Source organism: Stenella coeruleoalba, assembly GCF_951394435.1.
Source record: "Stenella coeruleoalba genome assembly, chromosome: 2".
Lineage (NCBI taxonomy): Eukaryota > Metazoa > Chordata > Mammalia > Artiodactyla > Delphinidae > Stenella > Stenella coeruleoalba.
Genome location: NC_137147.1, coordinates 150,892,869 through 150,914,985, shown reverse-complemented (window position 1 = coordinate 150,914,985; position 22,117 = coordinate 150,892,869). Strand labels below are relative to the sequence as shown.

The window sequence follows — 22,117 nt, the reverse complement described above, 5'->3', positions numbered from 1 at the left end:
CATGCAATGGGACTCCCACCCACTGCCAGCATATCATCTCCTCCCACATCCCTGGACTCCCTGTGCTAGAGTCACACTGCATCTTTCTCACTTTCTCATATACAGCTCTATTTTAGTACATCACACTTTAGACTGGAATTTTTTTTATCTACCAGTGTGTCTCTAACTAGGATGGGAGTTCCCCCAAGTAGAAACTGTGCTTCAGTATCTTTTATTCCCAGAACTTGAGTCAGTGACTGGCAAACAGTAGGCACTCAAACATGTGCCAGATGAATGAATTAAAGACACGTCTACAGAGAAATACAAAGTATTTCTGAAGCAAACAATTCACCTCCCTGAACCACCCTGAAATTAATATTTTAGTTCTTCAGTTCTAAGAAATGTACATATACATGCACACACCTCTCACCAGGTTTCTAAAACTGGTCATTAACATTGTTGCATTACAGTTTTAAGGTTAATACTTATAAACTATATTGATTTTTATAGGAAAGATTAAGTGTTCAAAATAAATTTAACCAAATGTCTCTAAATATTCTGCTAAAGTTAATAAAATAAGGACTAAGAAAATAATGGAACACTAAAAATAGTAAATATTTAAAACAGTTGTTTTGGGAAGAACAGCTAAATATATTATTGAAATCTAAATTCTTGAGATTAGTTTTAAAGGCTTTGAAAGAATTGAAACATAGTTGTTTAAAGTTCTTCTACACTAGGCTTAAGCAATTTATCTACCTAGGATTAAATAACAGAAAATAAACAAAAACGTTTATAATAAAAAGAAAAATGTAAAGTCAAAATTTCTGATAAAAGCATGCATATACATGAAGTATGGAAGACATATACAAGCTTAGGCAAATGCTAAGGTATTTTAAATAATAGGGCAATGAAATTTCTGAGCATCCTAACAATACATGAAATTAAAGAAAAACGATAGGGAAAAATAAAATAATAATAGAGTAAACTAACTATTGCACAGATTTTAGAAATCTGAATGGTAATTTCTGTAACTGTATAAAAACCATCTTAGCTCTTGATCGAGCTGACAATACACACAATGTTAAAATATCAAATATCTACTTTCAGATCAAAAGTCATTATAAAGCCTTTACAAAAGTAACATTGTCTCTCAAAAAATATATATAATAAATATATGCCAGTTATTGTTATGTTATTGTTATTGTTATGCTCTTTGATGGCAATAAGTGAAATCAACATTATTATGTGGAATACAAAGTCTCATCTTCATCCCAACTTGTAAACAACACACAGAACCCCAGTCGCAGATACAGGTAAAAGTTCTCACTAAATTTAAAAAATTAGCCAGTAATGAGCTGTTGATTATAGAGAGCTAGAAACTGGATACTATTCTCCTAGAGACTGGTAGCTAAACACAGAAGAAAAGAATCTGTAGACCTCTCAGTGCTTTAGAAACCAGGGTCCCTGACCAAAGCAGTGATTTAATTTCATGGCTGCTGGGTACAGATAGCTGACATTACTAAATGCTACTCTAATATCAACTTGTTAAATGTGAATCCAGACTCAGCATATCAGAATACTAACCCAGACTAACTGGAGTCATGGGAAATATTTTGGGAGCTGTTTATTTATAAATGAGTTACAATATACCACTATAATTAGATTAATATATAATTATTGATAAACACAGGATTATTTCTAAAACCCCATTATTGTTGTCACTGTTATGTTTAGAAAAAACAACATTACTATTTTTCCTCTTAAAACAAGCCCTTGATTTACCAGTAAACAATTAGATCAATTTAGATCCAGTATGTGTTAAATGTAATGGTCCTATATTGTTTACAATTCTTGCATAAACAGCTGTTTAAAAAACATTAAAAGGAGGAACAATTTAAAGCTCTCCAGAAAATGGCACACTTCCGAACTATTTTATAATCCAATAATCTATCAAAAAAAATAGAATCTGCAGAAAGCTAGGCATTTGGCTGTCACAAAAAAATATTGAAGTTAGCTTACCTAATTTTAAATAAAGCCAATAAAAGTGTATCTTTTAGCCACGCAAAAGGCAGTCACACTTTTTAAAAAAACATTAAAAATACCATTTTTTCAAAAGCATCAACAACAACAAACTATAATATTACCACAAAATCAACTATTTAAAGGATATTTCTAGAAATATTTCTAGGTTAATTTTTCCTTTCAGGTTAATTATTTCATTAAATGTAAAATAAATTTACAAGGTACATGTCGTACAATTAGCGAACTATTAATGTATTTCTTCATAGTATCACTTAATTGCTTTTTTTTAGAAGACAAGACAACTGAATGGATTATAATCTCCTAACAGCTGGTGTTTTAAAAGTTTTGTCAATGGAATTAATAATTCTAAAACATACATCAGAATTTGAAATGTGATCTTTATTCATCCTCAGTAAAGTAGCTGCTTATATTAACATCTGGGCATTGGATAACAAGAATTATATTTATCAGACTTCAAAAGAGAGAAAACAAACTAGCAATTACTTAATATTTTATTTGCCCAGAAGTGTTAAAAGAATCTTTAATATTGATTTTGTTATACAAACACAGATAAACAGATAAGTTTTTTTTCCCCCAAACTATTATGTACTGTCATCTAAAATTGGTTTAGTCAGAAACATTTTTTTCATTTGCAGAAATCTGGCAAGATCTTCCAAATACAGAAATTTAAAAAATCTATTGAAGTTCAAAACACTTAAAATACTTTGGAAAGGCCAAATTACATTAAAAAACTGTTTTGGTTAAGATTCACTAGAGTTAAATTACTAATATAATAAAGCAAAATTACCAAAATAACAAATTAATTGGGTAATTAGAGAATTATGGAAAATACCTAGCAATTGAAACCAAATTTAAAAATACAAAATTTAGAATTCAATATTGTTGAGTGAGTTACATTTTAGAAGGCACACTTAACTGGTAGCTAAAGAAAAATAGGGTGGAAACAAAATTCCTGTGGTTAAGGGTATATACAAATGCAGATAACATTTATTTTTCCTCTGCTTTAAACATTCAGCATAACAGTTTTTATCGATGATCAAATAAATATATGTATTTTAAAGAAACATTTTCTCTATGTTCACTTATAAGAAGATTTTCACATTTTTATGTAGACTTTTTACTGTTTAATACTTTGAGTGGCTTTCTATATTTTCCTTTTTTTCACAATGCTTAAGGAGGAGAGAATACAAAATGAGCATTTTTGAAAGTAGGAATAAAATACGGAGTTAGACATTAAAATACCAAGCCACTTGAGGGAAAACATATGAAGGCAAAATGTTATCAAATAAATTATTATTTTAGCTTGTTTTTATGTGACAGAAATGTTTTATGGCTTAAATCACTTTGGAAAGTTTTTTTAAATACATATTTTCTACATTGATAAAATAACAAATAGAGTGAAAAACTACTGGGCATTTTTTCAGATTTACAAATATAAAGTTCATGACTACACAGTGCTTGCTAGCTAAGGACCAAGAAAATATATAAAGCTGCCGAGTTATAATAAATTTTAACCAAATATTTCATAGAGCCAGTCTAGTATAAAATAACATTTACCAAGACCAAAGGAGACTTACCTTACAAGAATGCTGTAAAGAATTAGATAGTTCATTTGTGAAATCTCTGTTGCTGTCTCTTGTTAAATTATCAACTTTACCTTCATTTCTAGATGCAAACTTTATGAGTAATTGAGATGGTCCCCCCTTAGAACAACTGTGCTTAAGGCTGGATAAACAGGAAACATTTGGATAAGTTCCTCCCAATGAAATACTTCTTTGTAAAAGAGCATGGTTTTTGTTTATCTGTAAATGTGGTCTTTCCAACTGTCCATTGATATTTATTTGATAATCTACATTTTGGGAAGATGGTAAACATGCAGATGTCCTGTGCATAAGCTTAATATACTCTGAATCAGAATTAAGCTTAATTTCTGACATCTCTGGTCTACAATCACCATTTGCTGTTTCACAATCTAATGCAGTTGCTTTTTGTTGGGTGAAATGCACTGAAACGCAAGAATATCCTTCAGATGACTTTTCACAGACAGTCTGATTTGGACTATTATTTGCAATAACAATTTTCTTTTGTAATGAGCTGTGAAGAGGTCGTATGTCTCTTACTTCTCTGGGAGTACAGATTGTTTTAGATAACCGAAGTCCATTGACAGCTGTTGAAAGAAATCCCTTAGCACTACTGCCATCTTCATTGTGGGCAATTTCACTAGGAGAAATAATAAACTGGTGTGAGGTCTGATAGGATCCTTTGCTTGGAGGAGTACCTGTACTTGTTAGAGAAGTTGGTGGGGTATCTGAAGGACTCCTAGGAAAAATGACTAAGGATGAACAACGTTTTAGTGGAATTTTCAAGTTCCTGCTCACAGGCAATTTCATAATCTCTAGTCCACGATCCAGGTCATGCTGGACAAAGGGAACTGTACTTCTACTTCTCGAAAAAATTTCACATGGAGTAGTATTCCTGTTTGGCAAACTTCTATTGGAGATGCTGTCAGAAGATGAATTTCCACCAAAAAAGGTATCATCAGTTGGTGGAAAAGTATAACCACTGCTATCACTGATGATACTGTTGGTGTATGAACCTCCACTGGTGATACTTGTCCATGACCCATAATCACTACCGTTGCTGCTATAAGACCCATTCTCACTGGCTGAGAAGTGACTAAGGTTACCACTGCAAATGGCAGGACTGCTCAAGAGGTTACCATCATCCACAGCATTCAGTTCATTATCAACCACAGCACTGCCATCCTTCAAGACACAAGTAAATGAAGCATCATCATCATCAGCTAAGACATTGCCAGACTGAAGACATCCACTGTACCTTGTTGGCTGTAGTGAAATCTGCAGACAGCTGCTCTTTTTATTAACATTTTCAGGTGAAGGAACAGATGATCCTTCCTGAGACTTAACGTTTTCCTTTATTAACGGAGGTAGTGTAGTCTGCCTGGGAGTCAGCTTCATTTGAACCGTGTTAGACGTTGAAGTCCGTGTTGGTCTCGTGAAGCACATGTGAACACTGCTATCCGAATCATCTCCAGAGGTTTCTGACACAGGATAAGTATTGCTTCTTCTGGCTGCAAAGTGCAATCGTAAGCTTTGTGCCATTTGTTCTCATTTCCAAACATGTTAAGGGCTGAAAGTCATAACAAAGATCTCTGTCGGTAGACAGGCTAGAAGCAGCTGCACTGCATCGAAAGAAAAAATCATTTGTGGTGCCTAAAAGAGCTCAGAAGTCGTAGTCTTTATCCTAAGTAAAACCTTAGAGACCAGATATCACAGAAAGAAAAAGACGGCCCATTCCCGAGACTGACGTTTACAAAATGTCTTGAATCGTCTGTAGTCAAAATGCCTTCACTTACAAAGCACTTGATTTCCAGCGACCTTTAAGCTGAGCTCAGCTGCAGCACACTGCCTCAAACACTGCCAACCTTGTTTCAATTATACCTTCTCCAATTTGCATGAATGAGTAACACAAGAACAACAATCTTCTAGCATTTCAAGTTGAAACAGTATTTTTTCACTCCAGCTCTACTAAATGAACATTTAACTATGTGAATCACGGTGCCTATGCTTTCTCCAGCAGAGTTTGACCACTAATATTTTTACCCATAGGGATAGTATTACAGGAAGTTGGTAGGAATGAAACTCCATGTAATTGAGTATCAAATCAAGGATTGAATTTCCAAACAGTCAATTTAGTAAACATAGAAATCTAGTCAATTTAGTCAATTTAGTAAACATAGAAAGGAATATAGACTGTTAATATTTTTAAAATGAGTAAATTCAAACATGTATAAATTTGGAAATACCAAAACTTTGAGGTGAATTAAAACTTTAGCATTAAATCAAATAGATAAATATTTTAGCTTCCAAAACACTACGTACTTATAAATAGTGAAAGCTGAAGGATCGAAATACAAAATTAGCCTAGCAATACTACTGCAAAACTTGAGCATACGTCTGAGGAAAAAAAAGTTTGAGAGAAGCTGTCACCAAGCATTTTCTCCTGTAATTTTAAGGCTTTTCCAGCCAAGCAGTACAGTCTTTAAATGATGCCATTTATATTCTGACTATTAAAACTCTGCCAAGAAATAGCCTAAGCAAACATTCCATTAAAAATATATGCAGATTAGACAGAAAAACTATCCCCCGATATAGTTTGAGCACACAAGATATTTTATTCCACTGTCTCTGCAATTCATTCACTTTAGAGAGTGTTGTGGTAGGTAAAGAAGCCTAAAAAGGATTTAACACATCAAATAAACATATCTCAATGCCAATTCTGTTCTGAAAAACTCTAAGGGCTCTTTGCTGTCCCCTACTGGTGCACTGAAACAATTCATTTAGTTGTTCGATATCTGTGAAGAAGTATAAACCATGCTGCATATTTCTTGATATAAACAAAGTACATACTTGTTTACATTTTTGAGTACTAGGACTGCCCTAGAGGTGGAATTACTTACCCACTGCTGATAAAGCTCCTGCAGGAGAGAACAGGAGACTGTTTGTCCTTTTAGACGTTGTGATTTTGTGTATGTATTTTTCTGCTGTGTATTTATTTAACTTTTACTTTATTTTCAGTTTACTAGGTAACAGAAGTTTAATATTTTAATTTCTCCCCTAAATGTCATAGACCAAGGTTGGTATTCTATTTGAAAGAAACAAATTTATTTTTAAATAATACTCTAGGGTATATTTAAACCCCTTACCTGAATTTTACAGCTGGAACTCCAGTAATAAATATATACTGGCTCATTCATAGGAAAGTAAAAAGTAAAATAGTTCAGTTGTTTACACCACATGGTACTACACCCAAGTTGTATTTTTCTAAGTGTTTTTTTCTAAGTAAAAGCAAATATGGAAAACATCTACTTGCAGTTTGTTTAAAAAAGAAAACTTAAGATAGATCTGTTCTCAATCACAATTTTCTAAACAGTGTTTTTAATCAATTAAGAGGACAAAATAGAAATATGGAATTTACTAAATTCTATTTCTGACTAGAATGAGATAATACTGTTTTAGAATGGGTACAATTATAAACTTAGTAATAAAATTATTATGCTATTTTGGTTTTGTATAATCTACACTATGATTTTATAGACTTTAGTACATATTCCCTTATAATCTTGTTTCTTTAAGAAGCAAGAGTCCTAATCTTTTCACTATACCTTCAAATAACTATAGCAGCTTTCCTTCTTTAATTAAGTTAGGAATCTAATGACTCAAAAAATGGATCACTTCTAATAAGCTGATCAATGAGATTAAACTGCTCATGTCTGTGGCCTAAAACCTCCAGTTAATAAGCAAATATACTTTGGTTGTTTTTTTAAATTTTTAAATTTTATTTATTTTTTTATACAGCAGGTTCTTATTAGTCATCAATTTTATACACATCAGTGTATACATGTCAATCCCAATCGCCCAATTCATCACACCCCCACCCCACCCCCACTGCTTCCCCCCCCTGATATCCATACGTTTGTCCTCTACATCTGTGTCTCAATTTCTGCCCTGCAAACCGGTTCATCTGTACCCTTTTTATAGGTTCCACATATGTGTTAATACACGATATTTGTTTTTCTCTTTCTGATTTACTTCACTCTGTATGACAGTCTCTAGATCCATCCACGTCGCTACAAAAGACCCAATTTTGTTCCCTTTTAAGGCTGAGTAATATTCCATTGTATATATGTACCATATCTTCTTTATCCATTCGTCTGTATATGGGCATTTAGGTTGCTTCCATGACCTGGCTATTGTAAATAGTGCTGCAATGAACATTGGGGTGCATGTGTCTTTTTGAATTGTGGTTTTCTCTGGGTATATGCCCAGTAATGGGATTGCTAGATCATATGGTAATTCTATTTTTAATTTTTTAAGGAACCTCCATACTGTTCTCCATAGTGACTGTATCAGTTTAATTCCCATCAACAGTGCAAGAGGGTTCCCTTTTCTCCACACCCCCTCCAGCATTTGTTGTTTGTAAATTTTCTGATGATGCCCATTCTAACTGGTGTGAGGTGATACCTCATTGAAGTTTTGATTTGCATTTCTCTAATGACTAGTGATGTTGAGCAGCTGTTCATGTGCTTCTTGGCCATCTGTATGTCTTCTTTGGAGAAATGTCTATTTATGTCTTCTGCCCATTTTGGGATTGGGTTGTTTGTTTTTTTAATATTGAGCTGCATGAACTGTTTATATATTTTGGAGATTAATCCTCTGTCCGTTGATTCATTTGCAAATATTTTCTCCCATTCTAAGGGTTGTCTTTTTGTCTTGTTAATGGTTTCCTTTGCTGTGCAAAAGCTTTTAAGTTTCATTAGGTCCCATTTGTTAATTTTTCTTTTTATTTCCATTACTCTAGGAGGTGGATCAAAAAAGATCTCGCTGTGATTTATGTCATAGAGTGTTCTGCCTATGTTTTCCTCTAAGAGTTTTATGGTGTCCAGTCTTACATTTAGGTCTCTAATCCATTTTGAGTTTATTTTTATGTATGGTGTTAGGGAGTGTTCTAATTTCATTCTTTTACATGTAGCTGTCCAGTTTTCCCAGCACCACTTGTTGAAGAGACTGTCTTTTCTACATTGTATATCCTTGCCTCCTCTGTCATAGATTAGTTGACCATAGGTGCGTGGGTTTACCTCTGGGCTTTTTATCTTGTTCCATTGATCTATTTCCGGTTTTGTGCCAGTACCATATTGTCTTGATTACTGTAACTCTGTAGTATAGTCTGAAGTCCAGGAGTCTGATTCCTCCAGCTTGGTTTATTTCCCTCAAGACTGCTTTGGCTATTTGGGGTCTTTTGTGTCTCCATACAAATTTTAAGATTTTTTGTGCTCGTTCAATAAGAAATGTCATTGGTAATTTGATAGGGATTGCATTGAATCTGTAGATTGCTTTGGGTAGTACAGTCATTTTCACAATATTGATTCTTCCAATCCAAGAACATGGTATATCTCTCCATTTGTTGGTATCATCTTTAATTTCTTTCATCAGAGTCTTATAGTTTTCTGCATACAGGTATTTTGTCTCCCTAGGAAGGTTTATTCCTAGGTATTTCATTCTTTTTGTTGCAATGGTAAATGGGAGTGTTTCCTTAATTTCTCTTTCAGATTTTTAATCATCAGTGTATAGGAATGCAAGAGATTTCTGTGCATTTATTTTGTATCCTGCTACTTTACCAAATTCATTGATTACCTGTAGTAGTTTTCTGGTGACATCTTTAGGATTCTCTATGTATAGTATCGTGTCATCTGCAAACAGTGACAGTTTTACTTCTTCTTTCCCAATTTGTTTCCTTTTATTTCTTTTTCTTCTCTGATTGCTGTGGTTAGGACTTTCAAAACTATGTTGAATAATAGCGGAGAGAGTGGACATCCTTGTCTTGTTCCTGATCTTAGAGGAAATGCTTTCAGGTTTTCACCATTGAGAATGATGTTTGCTGTGGGTTTTGTATATGGCCTTTATGATGTTGAGGTAGGTTCCCTCTATGCCCACTTTCTGGAGAGTTTTTACCATAAATCAGTGTTGAATTTTGTCAAAAGTTTTTTCTGCATCTATTGAGATGATCATATGGTTTTATTTCTTCAATTTGTTAATTTGGTATATCACATTGATTTGTGTATATTGAAGAATCCTTGCATCCCTGGGATAAATTCCACTTGATCATGGTATATGATCCTTTTAATGTGTTCTTGGATTCTGTTTGCTAGTATTTTGCTGAGCATTTTTGTATCTATATTCATCAGTGATATTGGTCTGTAATTTTCTTTTTTTGTAGTATCTTTGTCTCGTTTTGGTATCAGCGTGTTGGTGACCTCATAGAATGAGTTTGGGAGTGTTCCTTCCTCCAAAATATTTTGGAAGAGTTTGAGAAGGATGGGTGTTAGCTCTTCTCTAAATGTTTGATAGAATTTACCTGTGAAGCCATCTGGTCCTGGACTTTTGTTTGTTGGAAGATTTTTAATCACGGTTTCAATTTTGTAACTTGTGATTGGTCTGTTCATATTTTCTATTTCTTCCTGGTTCATTCTTGGAAGGTTATACCTTTTTGAGAATTTGTCCATTTCTTCCAGGTTGTCCATTTTATTGGCATAGAATTGCTGGTAATAGTCTCTTAGGATGCTTTGTATTTCTGCAGTGTCTGTTGTAACTTCTTTTTCACTTCTAATTTTATTGATTTGAGTCCTCTCCCTCTTTTTTTGATGAGTCTTGCTAATGGTTTATCAATTTTGTTTATCTTCTCAAAGAACCAGCTTTTAGTTTTATTGATCTTTGCTATTGTTTTCTTTGTTTCTATTTCATTTTTTTGTGCTCTGATCTTTATGATTTCTTTCCTTCTGCTAACTTTGGGTTTTGTTTGTTCTTCTTTCTCTAGTTCCTTTAGGTGTAAGGTTAGATTGTTTATTTGAGATTTTTCTTGTTCCTTGAGGTAGGCTTGTACAGCTATAAACTTCCCTTTTAGAACTGCTTTTGCTGCATCCCATAGGTTTTGGATTGTTGTGTTTTCATTGTCATTTGTCTCTAGGTATTTTTTGATTTCCTCTTTGATTTCTTCAGTGATCCCTTGGTTACTTAGTAACGTAGTGTTTAGGCCCCATGTGTTTGTTTTTTTTACATTTTTTCACCTGCAATTCATTTCTAATCTCCTAGCGTTGTGGTCAGAAAAGATGCTTGATATGATATCAATTTTCTTAAATTTACTGAGGCTTTATTTGTGACCAAGATGTGATCTATCCTGGAGAATGTTCCATGCGCACTTGAGAAGAAAGTGTAATCTGCTGTTTTTGGATGGAATGTCCTATAAATATCAATGAAATCTATCTGGTCTATTGTGTCATTTAAAGCTTCTGTTTCCTTATTTATTTTCATTTTGGATGATCTGTCCATTGGTGTAAGTGAGGTGTTAAAGTCCCCCACTATTATTGTGTTACTGTTGATTTCCTCTTTTACAGCTGTTAGCAGTTGCCTTATGTATTGAGGTGCTCCTATGTTGGGTGCATATATATTTATAATTGTTATATCTTCTTCTTGGATTGATCTCTTGATCATTATGTAGTGTCCTTCCTTGTCTCTTGTAACATTCTTTATTTTCAGGTCTATCTTCTCTGAGATGAGTATTGCTCCTCCAGCTTTCTTTTGATTTCCATTTGCATGGAATATCTTTTTCCATCCCGTCACTCTCAATCTGTATGTGTCCCTAGGTCTGAAGTGGGTCTCTTGTAGACAGCGTATAGATGTGTCTTGTTTTTGCATCCATTCAGTAAGCCTATGTCTTTTGGTTGGAGCATTTAATCCATTCATGTTTAAGGTAATTATCAATAGGTATATTCCTATGACTATTTTCTTAATTGTTTTGGGTTTGTTTTTGTAGGTTCTTTTCTTCTCTTGTGTTTCCCGCTTTGAGAAGTTCCTTTAGCATTTGTTGTAGAGCTGGTTTTGTGGTGCTGAATTCTCTTAGCTTTTGCTTTTCTGTAAAGCTTTTGATTTCTCCATCGAATCTGAATGAGATCCTTGCTGGGTAGAGTAATCTTGGTTGTAGGTTCTTCCCTTTCATCACTTTAAGTATATCATGCCACTCCCTTCTGGCTTGTAGAGTTTCTGCTGAGAAATCAGCTGTTAACCCTATGGGAGTTCCCTTGTATGTTATTTGTCATTTTTCCCTTGCTGCTTTCAGTAATTTTTCTGTGTCTTTAATTTTTGCCAATTTGATTACTATGTGTCTCGGTGTGTTTCTCCTTGGGTTTATGCTGTATGGGACTCGCTGCGCTTCCTGGACTTAGGTGGCTATTTCCTTTCCCATGTTAGGGAAGTTTTCGACTATAATCTCTGCAAATATTTTCTCTGGTTCTTTCTCTCTCTCTTCTCCTTCTGGGACCCCTATAATGCGAATCTTGTTGCATTTAATGTTGTCCCAGAGGTCTCTTAGGCTGTCTTCATTTCTTTTCATTCTTTTTTCTTTATTCTGTTTTGCAGCAGTGAATTCCACCATTCTGCCTTCCAGGTCACTTATCCGTTCTTCTGCCTCAGTTACTCTGCTATTGATTCCTTCTAGTGTATTTTTCATTTCAGTTATTGTATTGTTCATCTCTGTTTGTTTTTTCTTTAATTCTTCTAGGTCTTTGTTAAACATTTCTTGCATCTTCTCGATCTTCGCCTCCATTCTTTTTCCGAGGTCCTGGATCATCTTCACTATCATTATTCTGAATTCTTTTTCTGTACGGTTGCCTATCTCCACTTCATTTAGTTGTTTTTCTGGGGTTTTATCTTGTTTCTTCTTCTGGTACATAGCCCTCTGCCTTTTAATCTTGTCTATCTTTCTGTGAATGTGGTTTTTGTTCCACAGGCTTCAGGATTGTAGTTCTTCTTGCTTCTGTGTCTTTCCTCTCCTCCTTTGGTTTTTAATATAAAATGAACCAGATAAATGTTTTCTCTTTGGTAAGCTTCACTATAAGCATCAGTTTCATGTCCCCTAACTAGATTGTAAGCTTCCAGAGTGTGAGGACCGCAACTAAACATTTCTTCTGATCCTCTTGAGCTCATGCTGGGCACAATGCAAGCACTAAATAACACCAGGGAGGAGGTTTGACGGATCCAGCTACTACTTCTAAAGAAATATCAAAAAGTACTCCAGCTGGACAGGAAGGAAGGTTGCTTGAAACATTTGCAAAGAGGGTTTCAGCCAAGGAAAAGTAAGAAAATCAATTGCACTTCCTAGCCCTCTAGTCTGAGTTTAAATTCTCGGAAGGCTGAACAGTTTGCATTACTGGCTCTGGTCTGGGACTGCAGAGGATCTGCACCAGTATTAGAGCAGTTATGTGTACAACCTGGAGAACCTGGGGTAGAATGTAGCCCTTCAGCCAAACAGATGCCAAGAGAGTAGCATCAACCCTAACTTCAAGGGGAGAAGAGCTGGAGAGTAGTGGCAGGCCTCACCTGGAAGGAGTCTATGTAAATCCTATAGAATTTCACATTCTAGAATGAAACACATAATATCCTAGGATTAGACTGAAGCTCAGGGCCTCACATTCTGAGATATTTGGTTATTGATTATCTTCACAGAAAATAATGTGATTACCTACATGCTATGGACAGGCTCTGGATAATACTAATTGTTGACTAGAACTTTGAAGGCTAATATCCACTGTGATGGTTAATTGCATGTGTTGACTTGGCTAAGATATTTTGCCCAGCTGATGGGTCAAACACTGAACTAGATGTTTGCTATGAAGCTATTTTTTAGATGTGATTAGTATTTAAATCTGTAGATTTTGAGTAAAGCAGAATGCCGTCCATAATGTGGTGGCTCTCATTCAATCAGTTAAAGGCCTTAAGAGCAAAGACAGGTTTCTGGAAGCAGCAATGCTGCCTCAAGACTATAACACAGAAACCTGCCTTAGTTTCCAGCTTGCTGCCCAGCACTGCAGATTTCAGATGCATTAACTCTTACCTGAACCTGCAACCTGCCAGCACCACCTCACAGATTTCAGACTTGCCAGCTTCCACTATCATGTAAAGCAATTCCTTAAAGTAAATCAATCCCCCCCACCTCATTATCTCTCACTGTCTCATTCTCTGTGTGTGTGTGTGTGTGTGTGTGTGTGTGTGTGTGTCCTATTGGTTTTGTTTCTCTGGAAAACCCTGACTAATACAACCACTGAACTTGAGAAGCACAGCATCTCTGCCTGGAATATGGAATATAGGCGTCTCCTAAAGCTTCAGAGGCTGTATGCGTGCAGAGATAGCTCTTAGGTAGTGACACAGAAGCACTAACTTTTGCACTGGTGGGTAGAATTCATTTAAAGGCACATCACTCTCAAATGTCCCATCACCATCAACATCACCACAACCATAACCAAACTATGACTGTTTTAATCCCCAGCTTCTTAAAACTGGCTGAAAAAATATCATTTATATTGCAAATATTTTCCAGATGACTAGAAATTCTTTTTCCTTAAAAGTGTACCTGTGCTCTTCGCTGTACATTTCCAAAGAGAATCTGCTAGGAAAAGGATGCACTTCTAATTTAGTTGTGAATGCTACAGGAGAATGATAAAATGGCATTTACAGTGCATAGGCCAATTTACTGCTGCACAATCAAGCCTGTTATTCCTTCAATGGCTATAGTTTCTATGACGTCTCAGGTGATCTGTACACTTCAATTCCCTGCTAGGACTACAACAAATCAGAGCATTAGAATGATGAGCACCACCCTGTTCTAATTACTTCTTGTTCCCTTTTGCTAGTAAAGTGAGCTTTTTAAGAAAAACTACATTTCTAATGCATAGCAGAGTATCTAACACAGTAGATGCCTGAAATGGCATACTGTAGTTAACACACAAAATGTGATATCAGAGAGCCACAAACGCATGATTCCATGAACGTTAAATAACACTCTGTATTAATGATGAAAAATTTTCTGAGTGCTTTGATAACTACTATCTCATTTTATTTTCATAATATATTTATCAGATAGGTAAGGCAAATACTGTTATTCCAATTTTTAAACATGAGAAAATATTTTCAGAAGGATTAAATAATCTGTCTAGGGTTACAAGCTAATGTACCAAATCACAAGCCAGACTATAAGGACTTCTGACTCCTTGGTATGGGGATCTATAATATCCTGTTACGTGCATTATTTTTTTTTTGTTTTTAGAAATATTCCATTGTTAATATCAGAAGCAATGCTTTTTTTCTTTCGACCTATCGTGACACCCTGTATAGTACTCTATACGTGGCAAATGGTCAAGGAGTGTTAACGCACCAATCAGAGCATGATAGATATCAGTTTTGGCAATGAAGAGTCGCACCATAATAAGATTATCAGCAAAAAAGGCCAGATAACTATAAGCAGGGTGGAAAGCATAAACATGTCCTCCTTGTGGACAATATGCAAATAACTCAAATAAAATAGTTCACCAGTTATGTACCCAAGAATCAGGAAGAAATTCATATCAGTGTCACTAACAACAGGAAAAATAACACAAGACCCAGCAATTCAACCCCAAAATATGAACCTTAGAGATACACTCATACACGTATATCAGGAAACATAGCAAGAATGTTTATCAATTGGTTATAGCAAAAACCTGGAAACCACACTAATATCTATTAAGGAGGATAAATACATAAATTATGGTATTACAGCATTTGCAGATGAAGGGAAAACTATGCATCTGTAAAATGTCTTATTACAGATCGACCTTACAAATATAACATTAAGCAAAAAGCATGTCACAGAGGAAAGTATTCAGAGTGCTACTACTCTAATAAAATCAAAAATATGAAAAAGGAAACTACTATGCTTTTAGGGATACATACATACATGATAAAAATTTTTAAATAAGAAAGATAAACACAATATTCAGGACAGTGGCTACTACTTGCAGGGGAAGAAAAGGAGATGCTATTGGGGAGGAGTATGGGGGGTTTTGAAGATTTTGGTAATATTCTAGTTCTTAAGTTGAGTAAGAAGTGTACAGATATTCATCTTATTATTTAAAATAAAGATTTACATTAAACATATTTTTTGTATGTCTATTTCATGATTAAAAAAACACCAATACTAAATTTCACCTGGTCCTATCTAGAAGGAAAACAGATCTGTAGCAACAGAGGGAAAAAAACAGAAGACATTCCCTATTCTATTAAAAGAAAAAAAAAAGGCAAAAATACAAACAGAAAACAAAAAGCTCTGTGACTAACCAAATCTGATAAGCAAATCATCAACATCTGTCATTCAGCCTTACAAAATTACATTGCCAGTTAGTGCTGAAGTCTCCCTTGGCTGCAAAAAAGTACCTTTGCCTGTTATGATACTAACTAATGATTTCAGCTGCAATATCTTCAGTTACTAGTATAGTTATCACTTCTTGACAGAAAAAAACAAAGTGTTGTATAGTCCAACACTAAAAATAGATTCTTTAAAAAATCCAGTTTCCATGTTAGCTACAAAATGAATAAAACTGTTTAATTTCTTTTTTGGTGCTTCTGTTTGGTAACTGATAAGCTCTGAATATATAACACTGTTCTTACACCTTCATATTCAAATCTTACCGGTGTAAAATGTAAACGTAAGATGCTAAAAAGAAGGTTTGAAATAAAGTTCCAAAGAGACAAATTAGGAAAAGGATAGGATTTCAAGACAGTCTTTAGGAAATCAGGAATCAGAACTATCCTTTTATAAAAATAAAATCAGGTTATATTTGCTTTTTGTCCCTCTAAGGACTGGCAATCCTTCAGAGGACTTTACTTCATCGGTGTAGAGAGGATAGCTTTCCTTTGTAGAATAGTGGGGATAAGGGAGAGGATGGGATGTCATAACTGGATACAGGTAACCCCAAGAAATCCACTGGAGTGAGGAGGGGAAGGCTCCTGAGCCTGGGACTACCGACCAGGGTACAAGGATGAGTGTGAGGGAAGGCCAGACAAAGAGGCTGACTTTCCTGCATCTCCTGCCATGTCAGGCCTTGAGGAAGACCGTGAATCTGCTGAGAACTGACAATCCCAAGAGGTGCCTGGGAGAATAGAAGGGTAGAGAGTAGCACCAGGAAAGAGGGAAAAAAAAAATTCTATCTGTCCACCATTTTGCCCAGAGTCTCCATAACCATCCCCAAAGCATCCCTCACCTCACAGATCCCCAGCCCACTTTTCCTTGCTGCTCTACTGAAATACACCCTTGCTTCACATTTTACACTCGTACAATAGAACTCACCAATCGATTTTCATCAAACACTTCAAAAAGAAGCCGGTGCTGCTGAGGGTGAACCTAAGTAAGAAAAAAACAACCTTTCTTTAAAAACAAGTGAACATCGGAACTATATTCAATATCTTGTAATAACCTATAATGGAAAAGAATCTGAAAAATTATATGTGTGTGTGTGTGTGTGTACTTTGCTGTATACCAAAAACTAACACAACATTGTAAATCAACTATACTTTTAATTTAGAAAAAGTGAACATCAACCCACAAACACTGAGAAATAAATGTTTGAAAATGTTACCATTTCCTAATTCCTGTTACTTACAATATATTTTAAATTTCACAAGATACTTAATATATACAAAGCTCAGACCAGTCACAAGTCACCCATTTTCTAGTAATTTTTCCATAATGACAAAGTGGATTTGGTTGCTTATTTTTCCATTTTTTCTAAAATAGAATAAAAGAAAGTAAGATAAAATTTCTTTTTTTTTTTAGCCACACAGTTTATGGGATTTTAGTTCCCCGACCAGGGATAGAACCCACACCCTCCACAGTGAGAGCCTGGAGTCCTAACCACTAGACCTCCAAGAAATTCCTGAAAGTGAGATAAAATTTCAAAAAATTACATATTTACAAGCACTTAAAAATACAGATTAGATTTTAACTTATTATCAATTTTATGTACTCACTTTTTATTTATCAGGTTAGAAATACCCAAAGTGGATGCTGATTTTATGGAGACTAGTGTTCTGAATCCTTTTAGTACTGACTTGATAAAACCAATCTTGTTTATACTATGTAAAGTACATAAGCAGTCAAAAAGTATACACTGAGTTTTCACTTACTGTTTATATCTTATAGCACGAGTAAAATTAACATGCAGTAATTTATTTTTCAAAGCTAATGCTTTTATCTTTGCTGAAATGTTTCAATATCAAGTTAATATCTACTAAATATCAAACACAAAGAAAATCTTTAATAATTTGTTATACCAGAGGTTAAGATGATGTATGAAACATTCTCACATTTAAGTTGATATTTTCTCTATGATAAATATATTACATTAAACACTGAGATATTTTAAAACTTTGGTTTACATGTCAAAAGTATCGACAGCCTTCAGAAAAAAGTCCTATATGTGTGACAATGATATAGAGATACCTAACCCAATGTCCACTCTCCCTTATGTTCTTCTGAGAACATAATCCTAATTTTACCTGCAACAAGTGCCCAGGGTCACCACACTGCACAACTCTTGGGGATAGGGGCATTAATTTTTTTTAATTGAAGTATAACATAAATTCAGTAAAGTATAAAGTTAACTAACCTTAAATATACAGCTTGATGATTTTTCATACATGTTTACTGTGTCATCATCACCGAGATCAAAATATGGAACACTCCATTCTATTTTATGTATTGTTTTCCATATGAACAGTGCCCTCTGGACTTGTTCAACACTGAGACTCTCAATAAGACTCTCTAAAAAAGGTTCCCTTGGGCTTCCCTGGTGGCGCAGTGGTTGAGAGTCCGCCTGCCGATGCAGGGGACATGGGTTCGTGCCCCGGTCCGGGAGGATCCCACATGCCGCTGAGTGGCTGGGCCCGTGCGCCATGGCCGCTGAGCCTGTGCGTCCGGAGCCTGTGCTCCGCAACGGGAGAGGCCACAACAGTGAGAGGCCCGCGCACCGCTATAAAAAAAAAAAAAAAAAAAAAAAAAAAAGAAAGTTCCCTTGCACCCGGGGGCGACCAAAAAGGCCAACCTACCAGCGGTCACTGGGTGGGACTTCTGGAAGAGCTCTTTATTTCTTTCTTTATTTAAAGATTGAGTATGCTTTTCTTTTTTAAAAAAATATTTATTTGTTTGTTTGTTTATTTATTATCGCCTGCGTTATGGCTTTATTGCTGCACGCAGGCTTTCTCTAGTTGCAGCAAGCAGGGGCTACTCTTCGTTGCGGTGCGCGGGCTTCTCATTGCGGTGACTTCTCTTGTTGCAGAGCATGGGCTCTAGGTGCGTGGGCTTCAGTAGTTGTGGCACATGGTCTCAGTAGTTGTGGCTCGCGGGCTCTAGAGCACAGGCTCAGACATTGTGGTGCACAGGCTTCGCTGTTGTGCGGCATGTGGGATCTTCCCGGACCACGGCTCAAACCCGTGTCCCCTGCACTGGCAGGCAGATTCTTAACCACTGCGCCACCAGGGAAGTTCCTGGGAGAGCTCTTTAAATGGGGCTGACTCAGCTGGGAGAGATGTCGCTTTTGCCCTTTGTACTTCTTTTTCCTGTGTGGAACTTGGTTAGGACAGCTGGCACCCCTACAGTCATATTGTAACCATGGGGCAACTATGAGGACAGAAGCCCCAATTAAGGGCTATATATGCCACGGGGATAGAAGAAACAGTGTTAAGACAATAATCTCTTCTAGGAGGATATAGAGGACATTTTGGGGAGGAGATGACGCTTGAGCTAAGACTTGAAAGATGGGAAGAATTTGAATAAGAAAATATAGATAATATTCACAGCAAGGAGATCGCAGGAGGAAAGGCATGGGGGCAGAATGAGCATGCTGTAAGGAGATCAACTGATAAGAACATTTTTGTGTTAGAAAGTGGTAAGAAAAATTTGGTTAGTCAGTGTAGAGCCAGACTGAGGGCACTGATATCCAGAAAAGGAATGAAGACTTGATTGGTATGGAAGAAAATTAAGCTTTTAAATGAAAAACTGATACGATGTAGATCATATGTAAATATTATTTTGTCAGTGATACATAAAATAAATTGGACTAGAGAGAGACCCTGGAGTCCACAGAGACTGTGGCTCTAGTAACTCAGGTATGAAGTGATGAGAGCTTTGCCTGTGATGGTCCCAGTGAGACTAGGGAGGGAGACAAGAACATGAAAAATAGTTTGAGGGAAAAAATAAAAAGTCTCAATGTCTAACAAAATACCTGGCAGACAATGTAGATGTTCAATGAATATTGCTAAGAAAATAGATATATGTGACTTGAATAGGCCTCTGCTGTCCTGGTTCAGACTAGAATTAATAGCTTCCTAACAGGATGCTCTAACTCAACTATCTTACCTTTTAAATCTACCTTTTCTATTACAACTGGAGTGACCTACCTAAAAGATAGCTTAGGCCGTCTTTACTGCCCTTCTCAAAAGCTGTTCCCAGTGGCCTAAAGCATAATATTCAAATGCCTGAGCATGGAATGATGCTTCCTGATCTGAGTCCAATTTGCCTCTCCAGCCTTGTGTCCTGTAACTGTCGCCTGCCAACACAAATACACATACACCCTATGCTCTAATCACACTAGAAACAGTCTAATCACTGCTTACTGCGCTTTCTGATCTGTACTTCTGTACATGCTAAGGTCTCTCCACGTGCAACGCCTTCTCAGCTCGACACGTCCAAAATCTACCCCTTGTTCAAGCCTCAGCTCAAACGTCAACTCCGCCCTGAAGTCTTACCTCCCGTCACTCCCCCTCCTCCGTTTCCAGTTATTAAAAAAACTGACTACATTCTTCCATTTATGAAGTTAATAATATGTAATAGCTCTCTACTGAATTATAAAAACACCATAAAAGACTTGGTTACTTGTTTTTTAAGGGGGGTTATATCAAAGGCACACCCTAAGTGCAAGAATACAATTTAAAACATGTGGTGAGAATTCTAATTCAAAATGGCAGCCTGAACACAAATATTAACCCTCTCCCTCCTGAGATCCTGTTTTCATAATAGCAAAGGAGTTTGTAAAAGGTATTAAAGCGTCACAGCAAAGATCATATGCACGTGCAAGGGCCACCAGCAGGCAAGCAATTTCCATACCTCCCTAGGAGGGAGATGAAGTGGGGATGAAAGGAGGCTTCTGAAGAAACTGAAAACTATTAAAAGAACAGAATGTTGAAGCAAAGAGGTCAATGGCCCAAATGAGAGACTATTCCTATAGCACCTAAACCTCTAGTAAACACATTTACACACAGACACACACACATTATTAGAGTTTCTCTTTGTGTCTGATTTCAGGTAGAGGTTCAACAATAATGCAACCATCAGCTCTTTTTTTTTTTTAACATCTTATTGGAGTATAATTGTTTTACAATGGTGTGTTAGTTTCTGCTTTATAACAAAGTGAGTCAGCTATACGTACACATGTATCCCTATACCCCTCCCTCTGCGTCTCCCTCCCACCCTCCCTATCCCACCCCTCTAGGTGGTCACAAAGCACCGAGCTGATCTCCTTGTCCTATGTGGCTGCTTCCCACTAGCTATCTATTTAACAGTTGGTAGTGTATATATGTCCATGCCACTCTCTCACTTCGTCCCAGCTTACCCTTCCCCCTCCCCATGTCCTCAAGTCCATTCTCTACGTCTGCATCTTTATTCCTGTCCTGCCCCTAGGTTCTTCAGAACCATTTTTTTCTTTTTTTAGATTCCATATATATGTGTTAGCATACAGTATTTTTCTCTTTCTGACTTCACTCTGTTTGACAGACTCTAGGTCCATCCACCTCACTACAAATAACTCAATTTCATTTTATGGCTGAGTAATATTCCATTGTATATATGTGCCACATCTTCTTTATCCATTCATCTGTTGATGGACACTATGGTTGCTTCCATGTCCTGGCTACTGTAAATAGTGCTGCAGTGAATATAGTGGTACATGATTCTTTTTGAATTATGGTTTTCTCAGGGTATATGCCCAGTAGTGAGATTACTGGGTCATATGGTAGTTCTATTTTTAGTTTTTTAAGGAACCTCCACACTGTTCTCCCTAGTGGCTGTATCAATTTACATTCCTACCAACAGTGCAAGAGTGTTCCCTTTTCTCCACACCCTCTCCAGCATGTATTGTTTGTACATTTTTTGATGATGGCCATTCTGAATGGTGTGAGGTGATACCTCATTGTAGTTTTGATTTGCATTTCTCTAATGATTAGTGATGTTGGGCATCCTTTCATGTATTTGTTGGCAATCTGTATATCTTCTTTGGAGAAATGTCTATTTAGGTCTTCTGCCCATTTTTGGATTAGGTTGTTTGTTTTTTTGATATTGAGCTGCATGAGATGCTTGTATATTTTGGAGGTTAATCCTTTGTCAGTTGCTTCGTTTGCAAATATTTTCTCCTATTATGAGGGTTGTCTTTTCATCTTGTTTATGGCTACCTTTGCTGTGCAAAAGCTTTTAAGTTTCATTAGGTCCCATCTGTTTATTTTTGTTTTTATTTCCATTTCTCTAGGAGGTGGGTCAAAAAGGATCTTGCTGCGATTTATGTACAGAGTGTTCTGCCTATGTTTTCCTCTAAGAGTTTTATCCTGTCTGGCATTGCATTTAGGTCTTTAATCCATTTTGAGTTTATTTTTGTATACAGTGT

General features: G+C 36.1%; 1 protein-coding gene across 4 annotated transcripts in view; it reads right to left on the bottom strand.

The window, feature by feature from the left end:
- The window catches only part of NEDD4 (NEDD4 E3 ubiquitin protein ligase), a 193,645-nt gene that overhangs the window by 101,219 nt on the left and 70,309 nt on the right, over window positions 1–22,117 (bottom strand). For 3 of the 4 annotated variants that reach the window (XM_079910495.1, XM_079910494.1, XM_079910493.1), the window contains one exon: window positions 16,756–16,809. In XM_079910495.1, the coding sequence (XP_079766621.1) occupies window positions 16,756–16,809 (54 nt within the window). Of the gene's footprint in view, window positions 1–3,599; window positions 5,488–16,755; window positions 16,810–22,117 lie in introns of those variants that run through there. The other variant, XM_079910492.1, reaches the window with a different exon arrangement.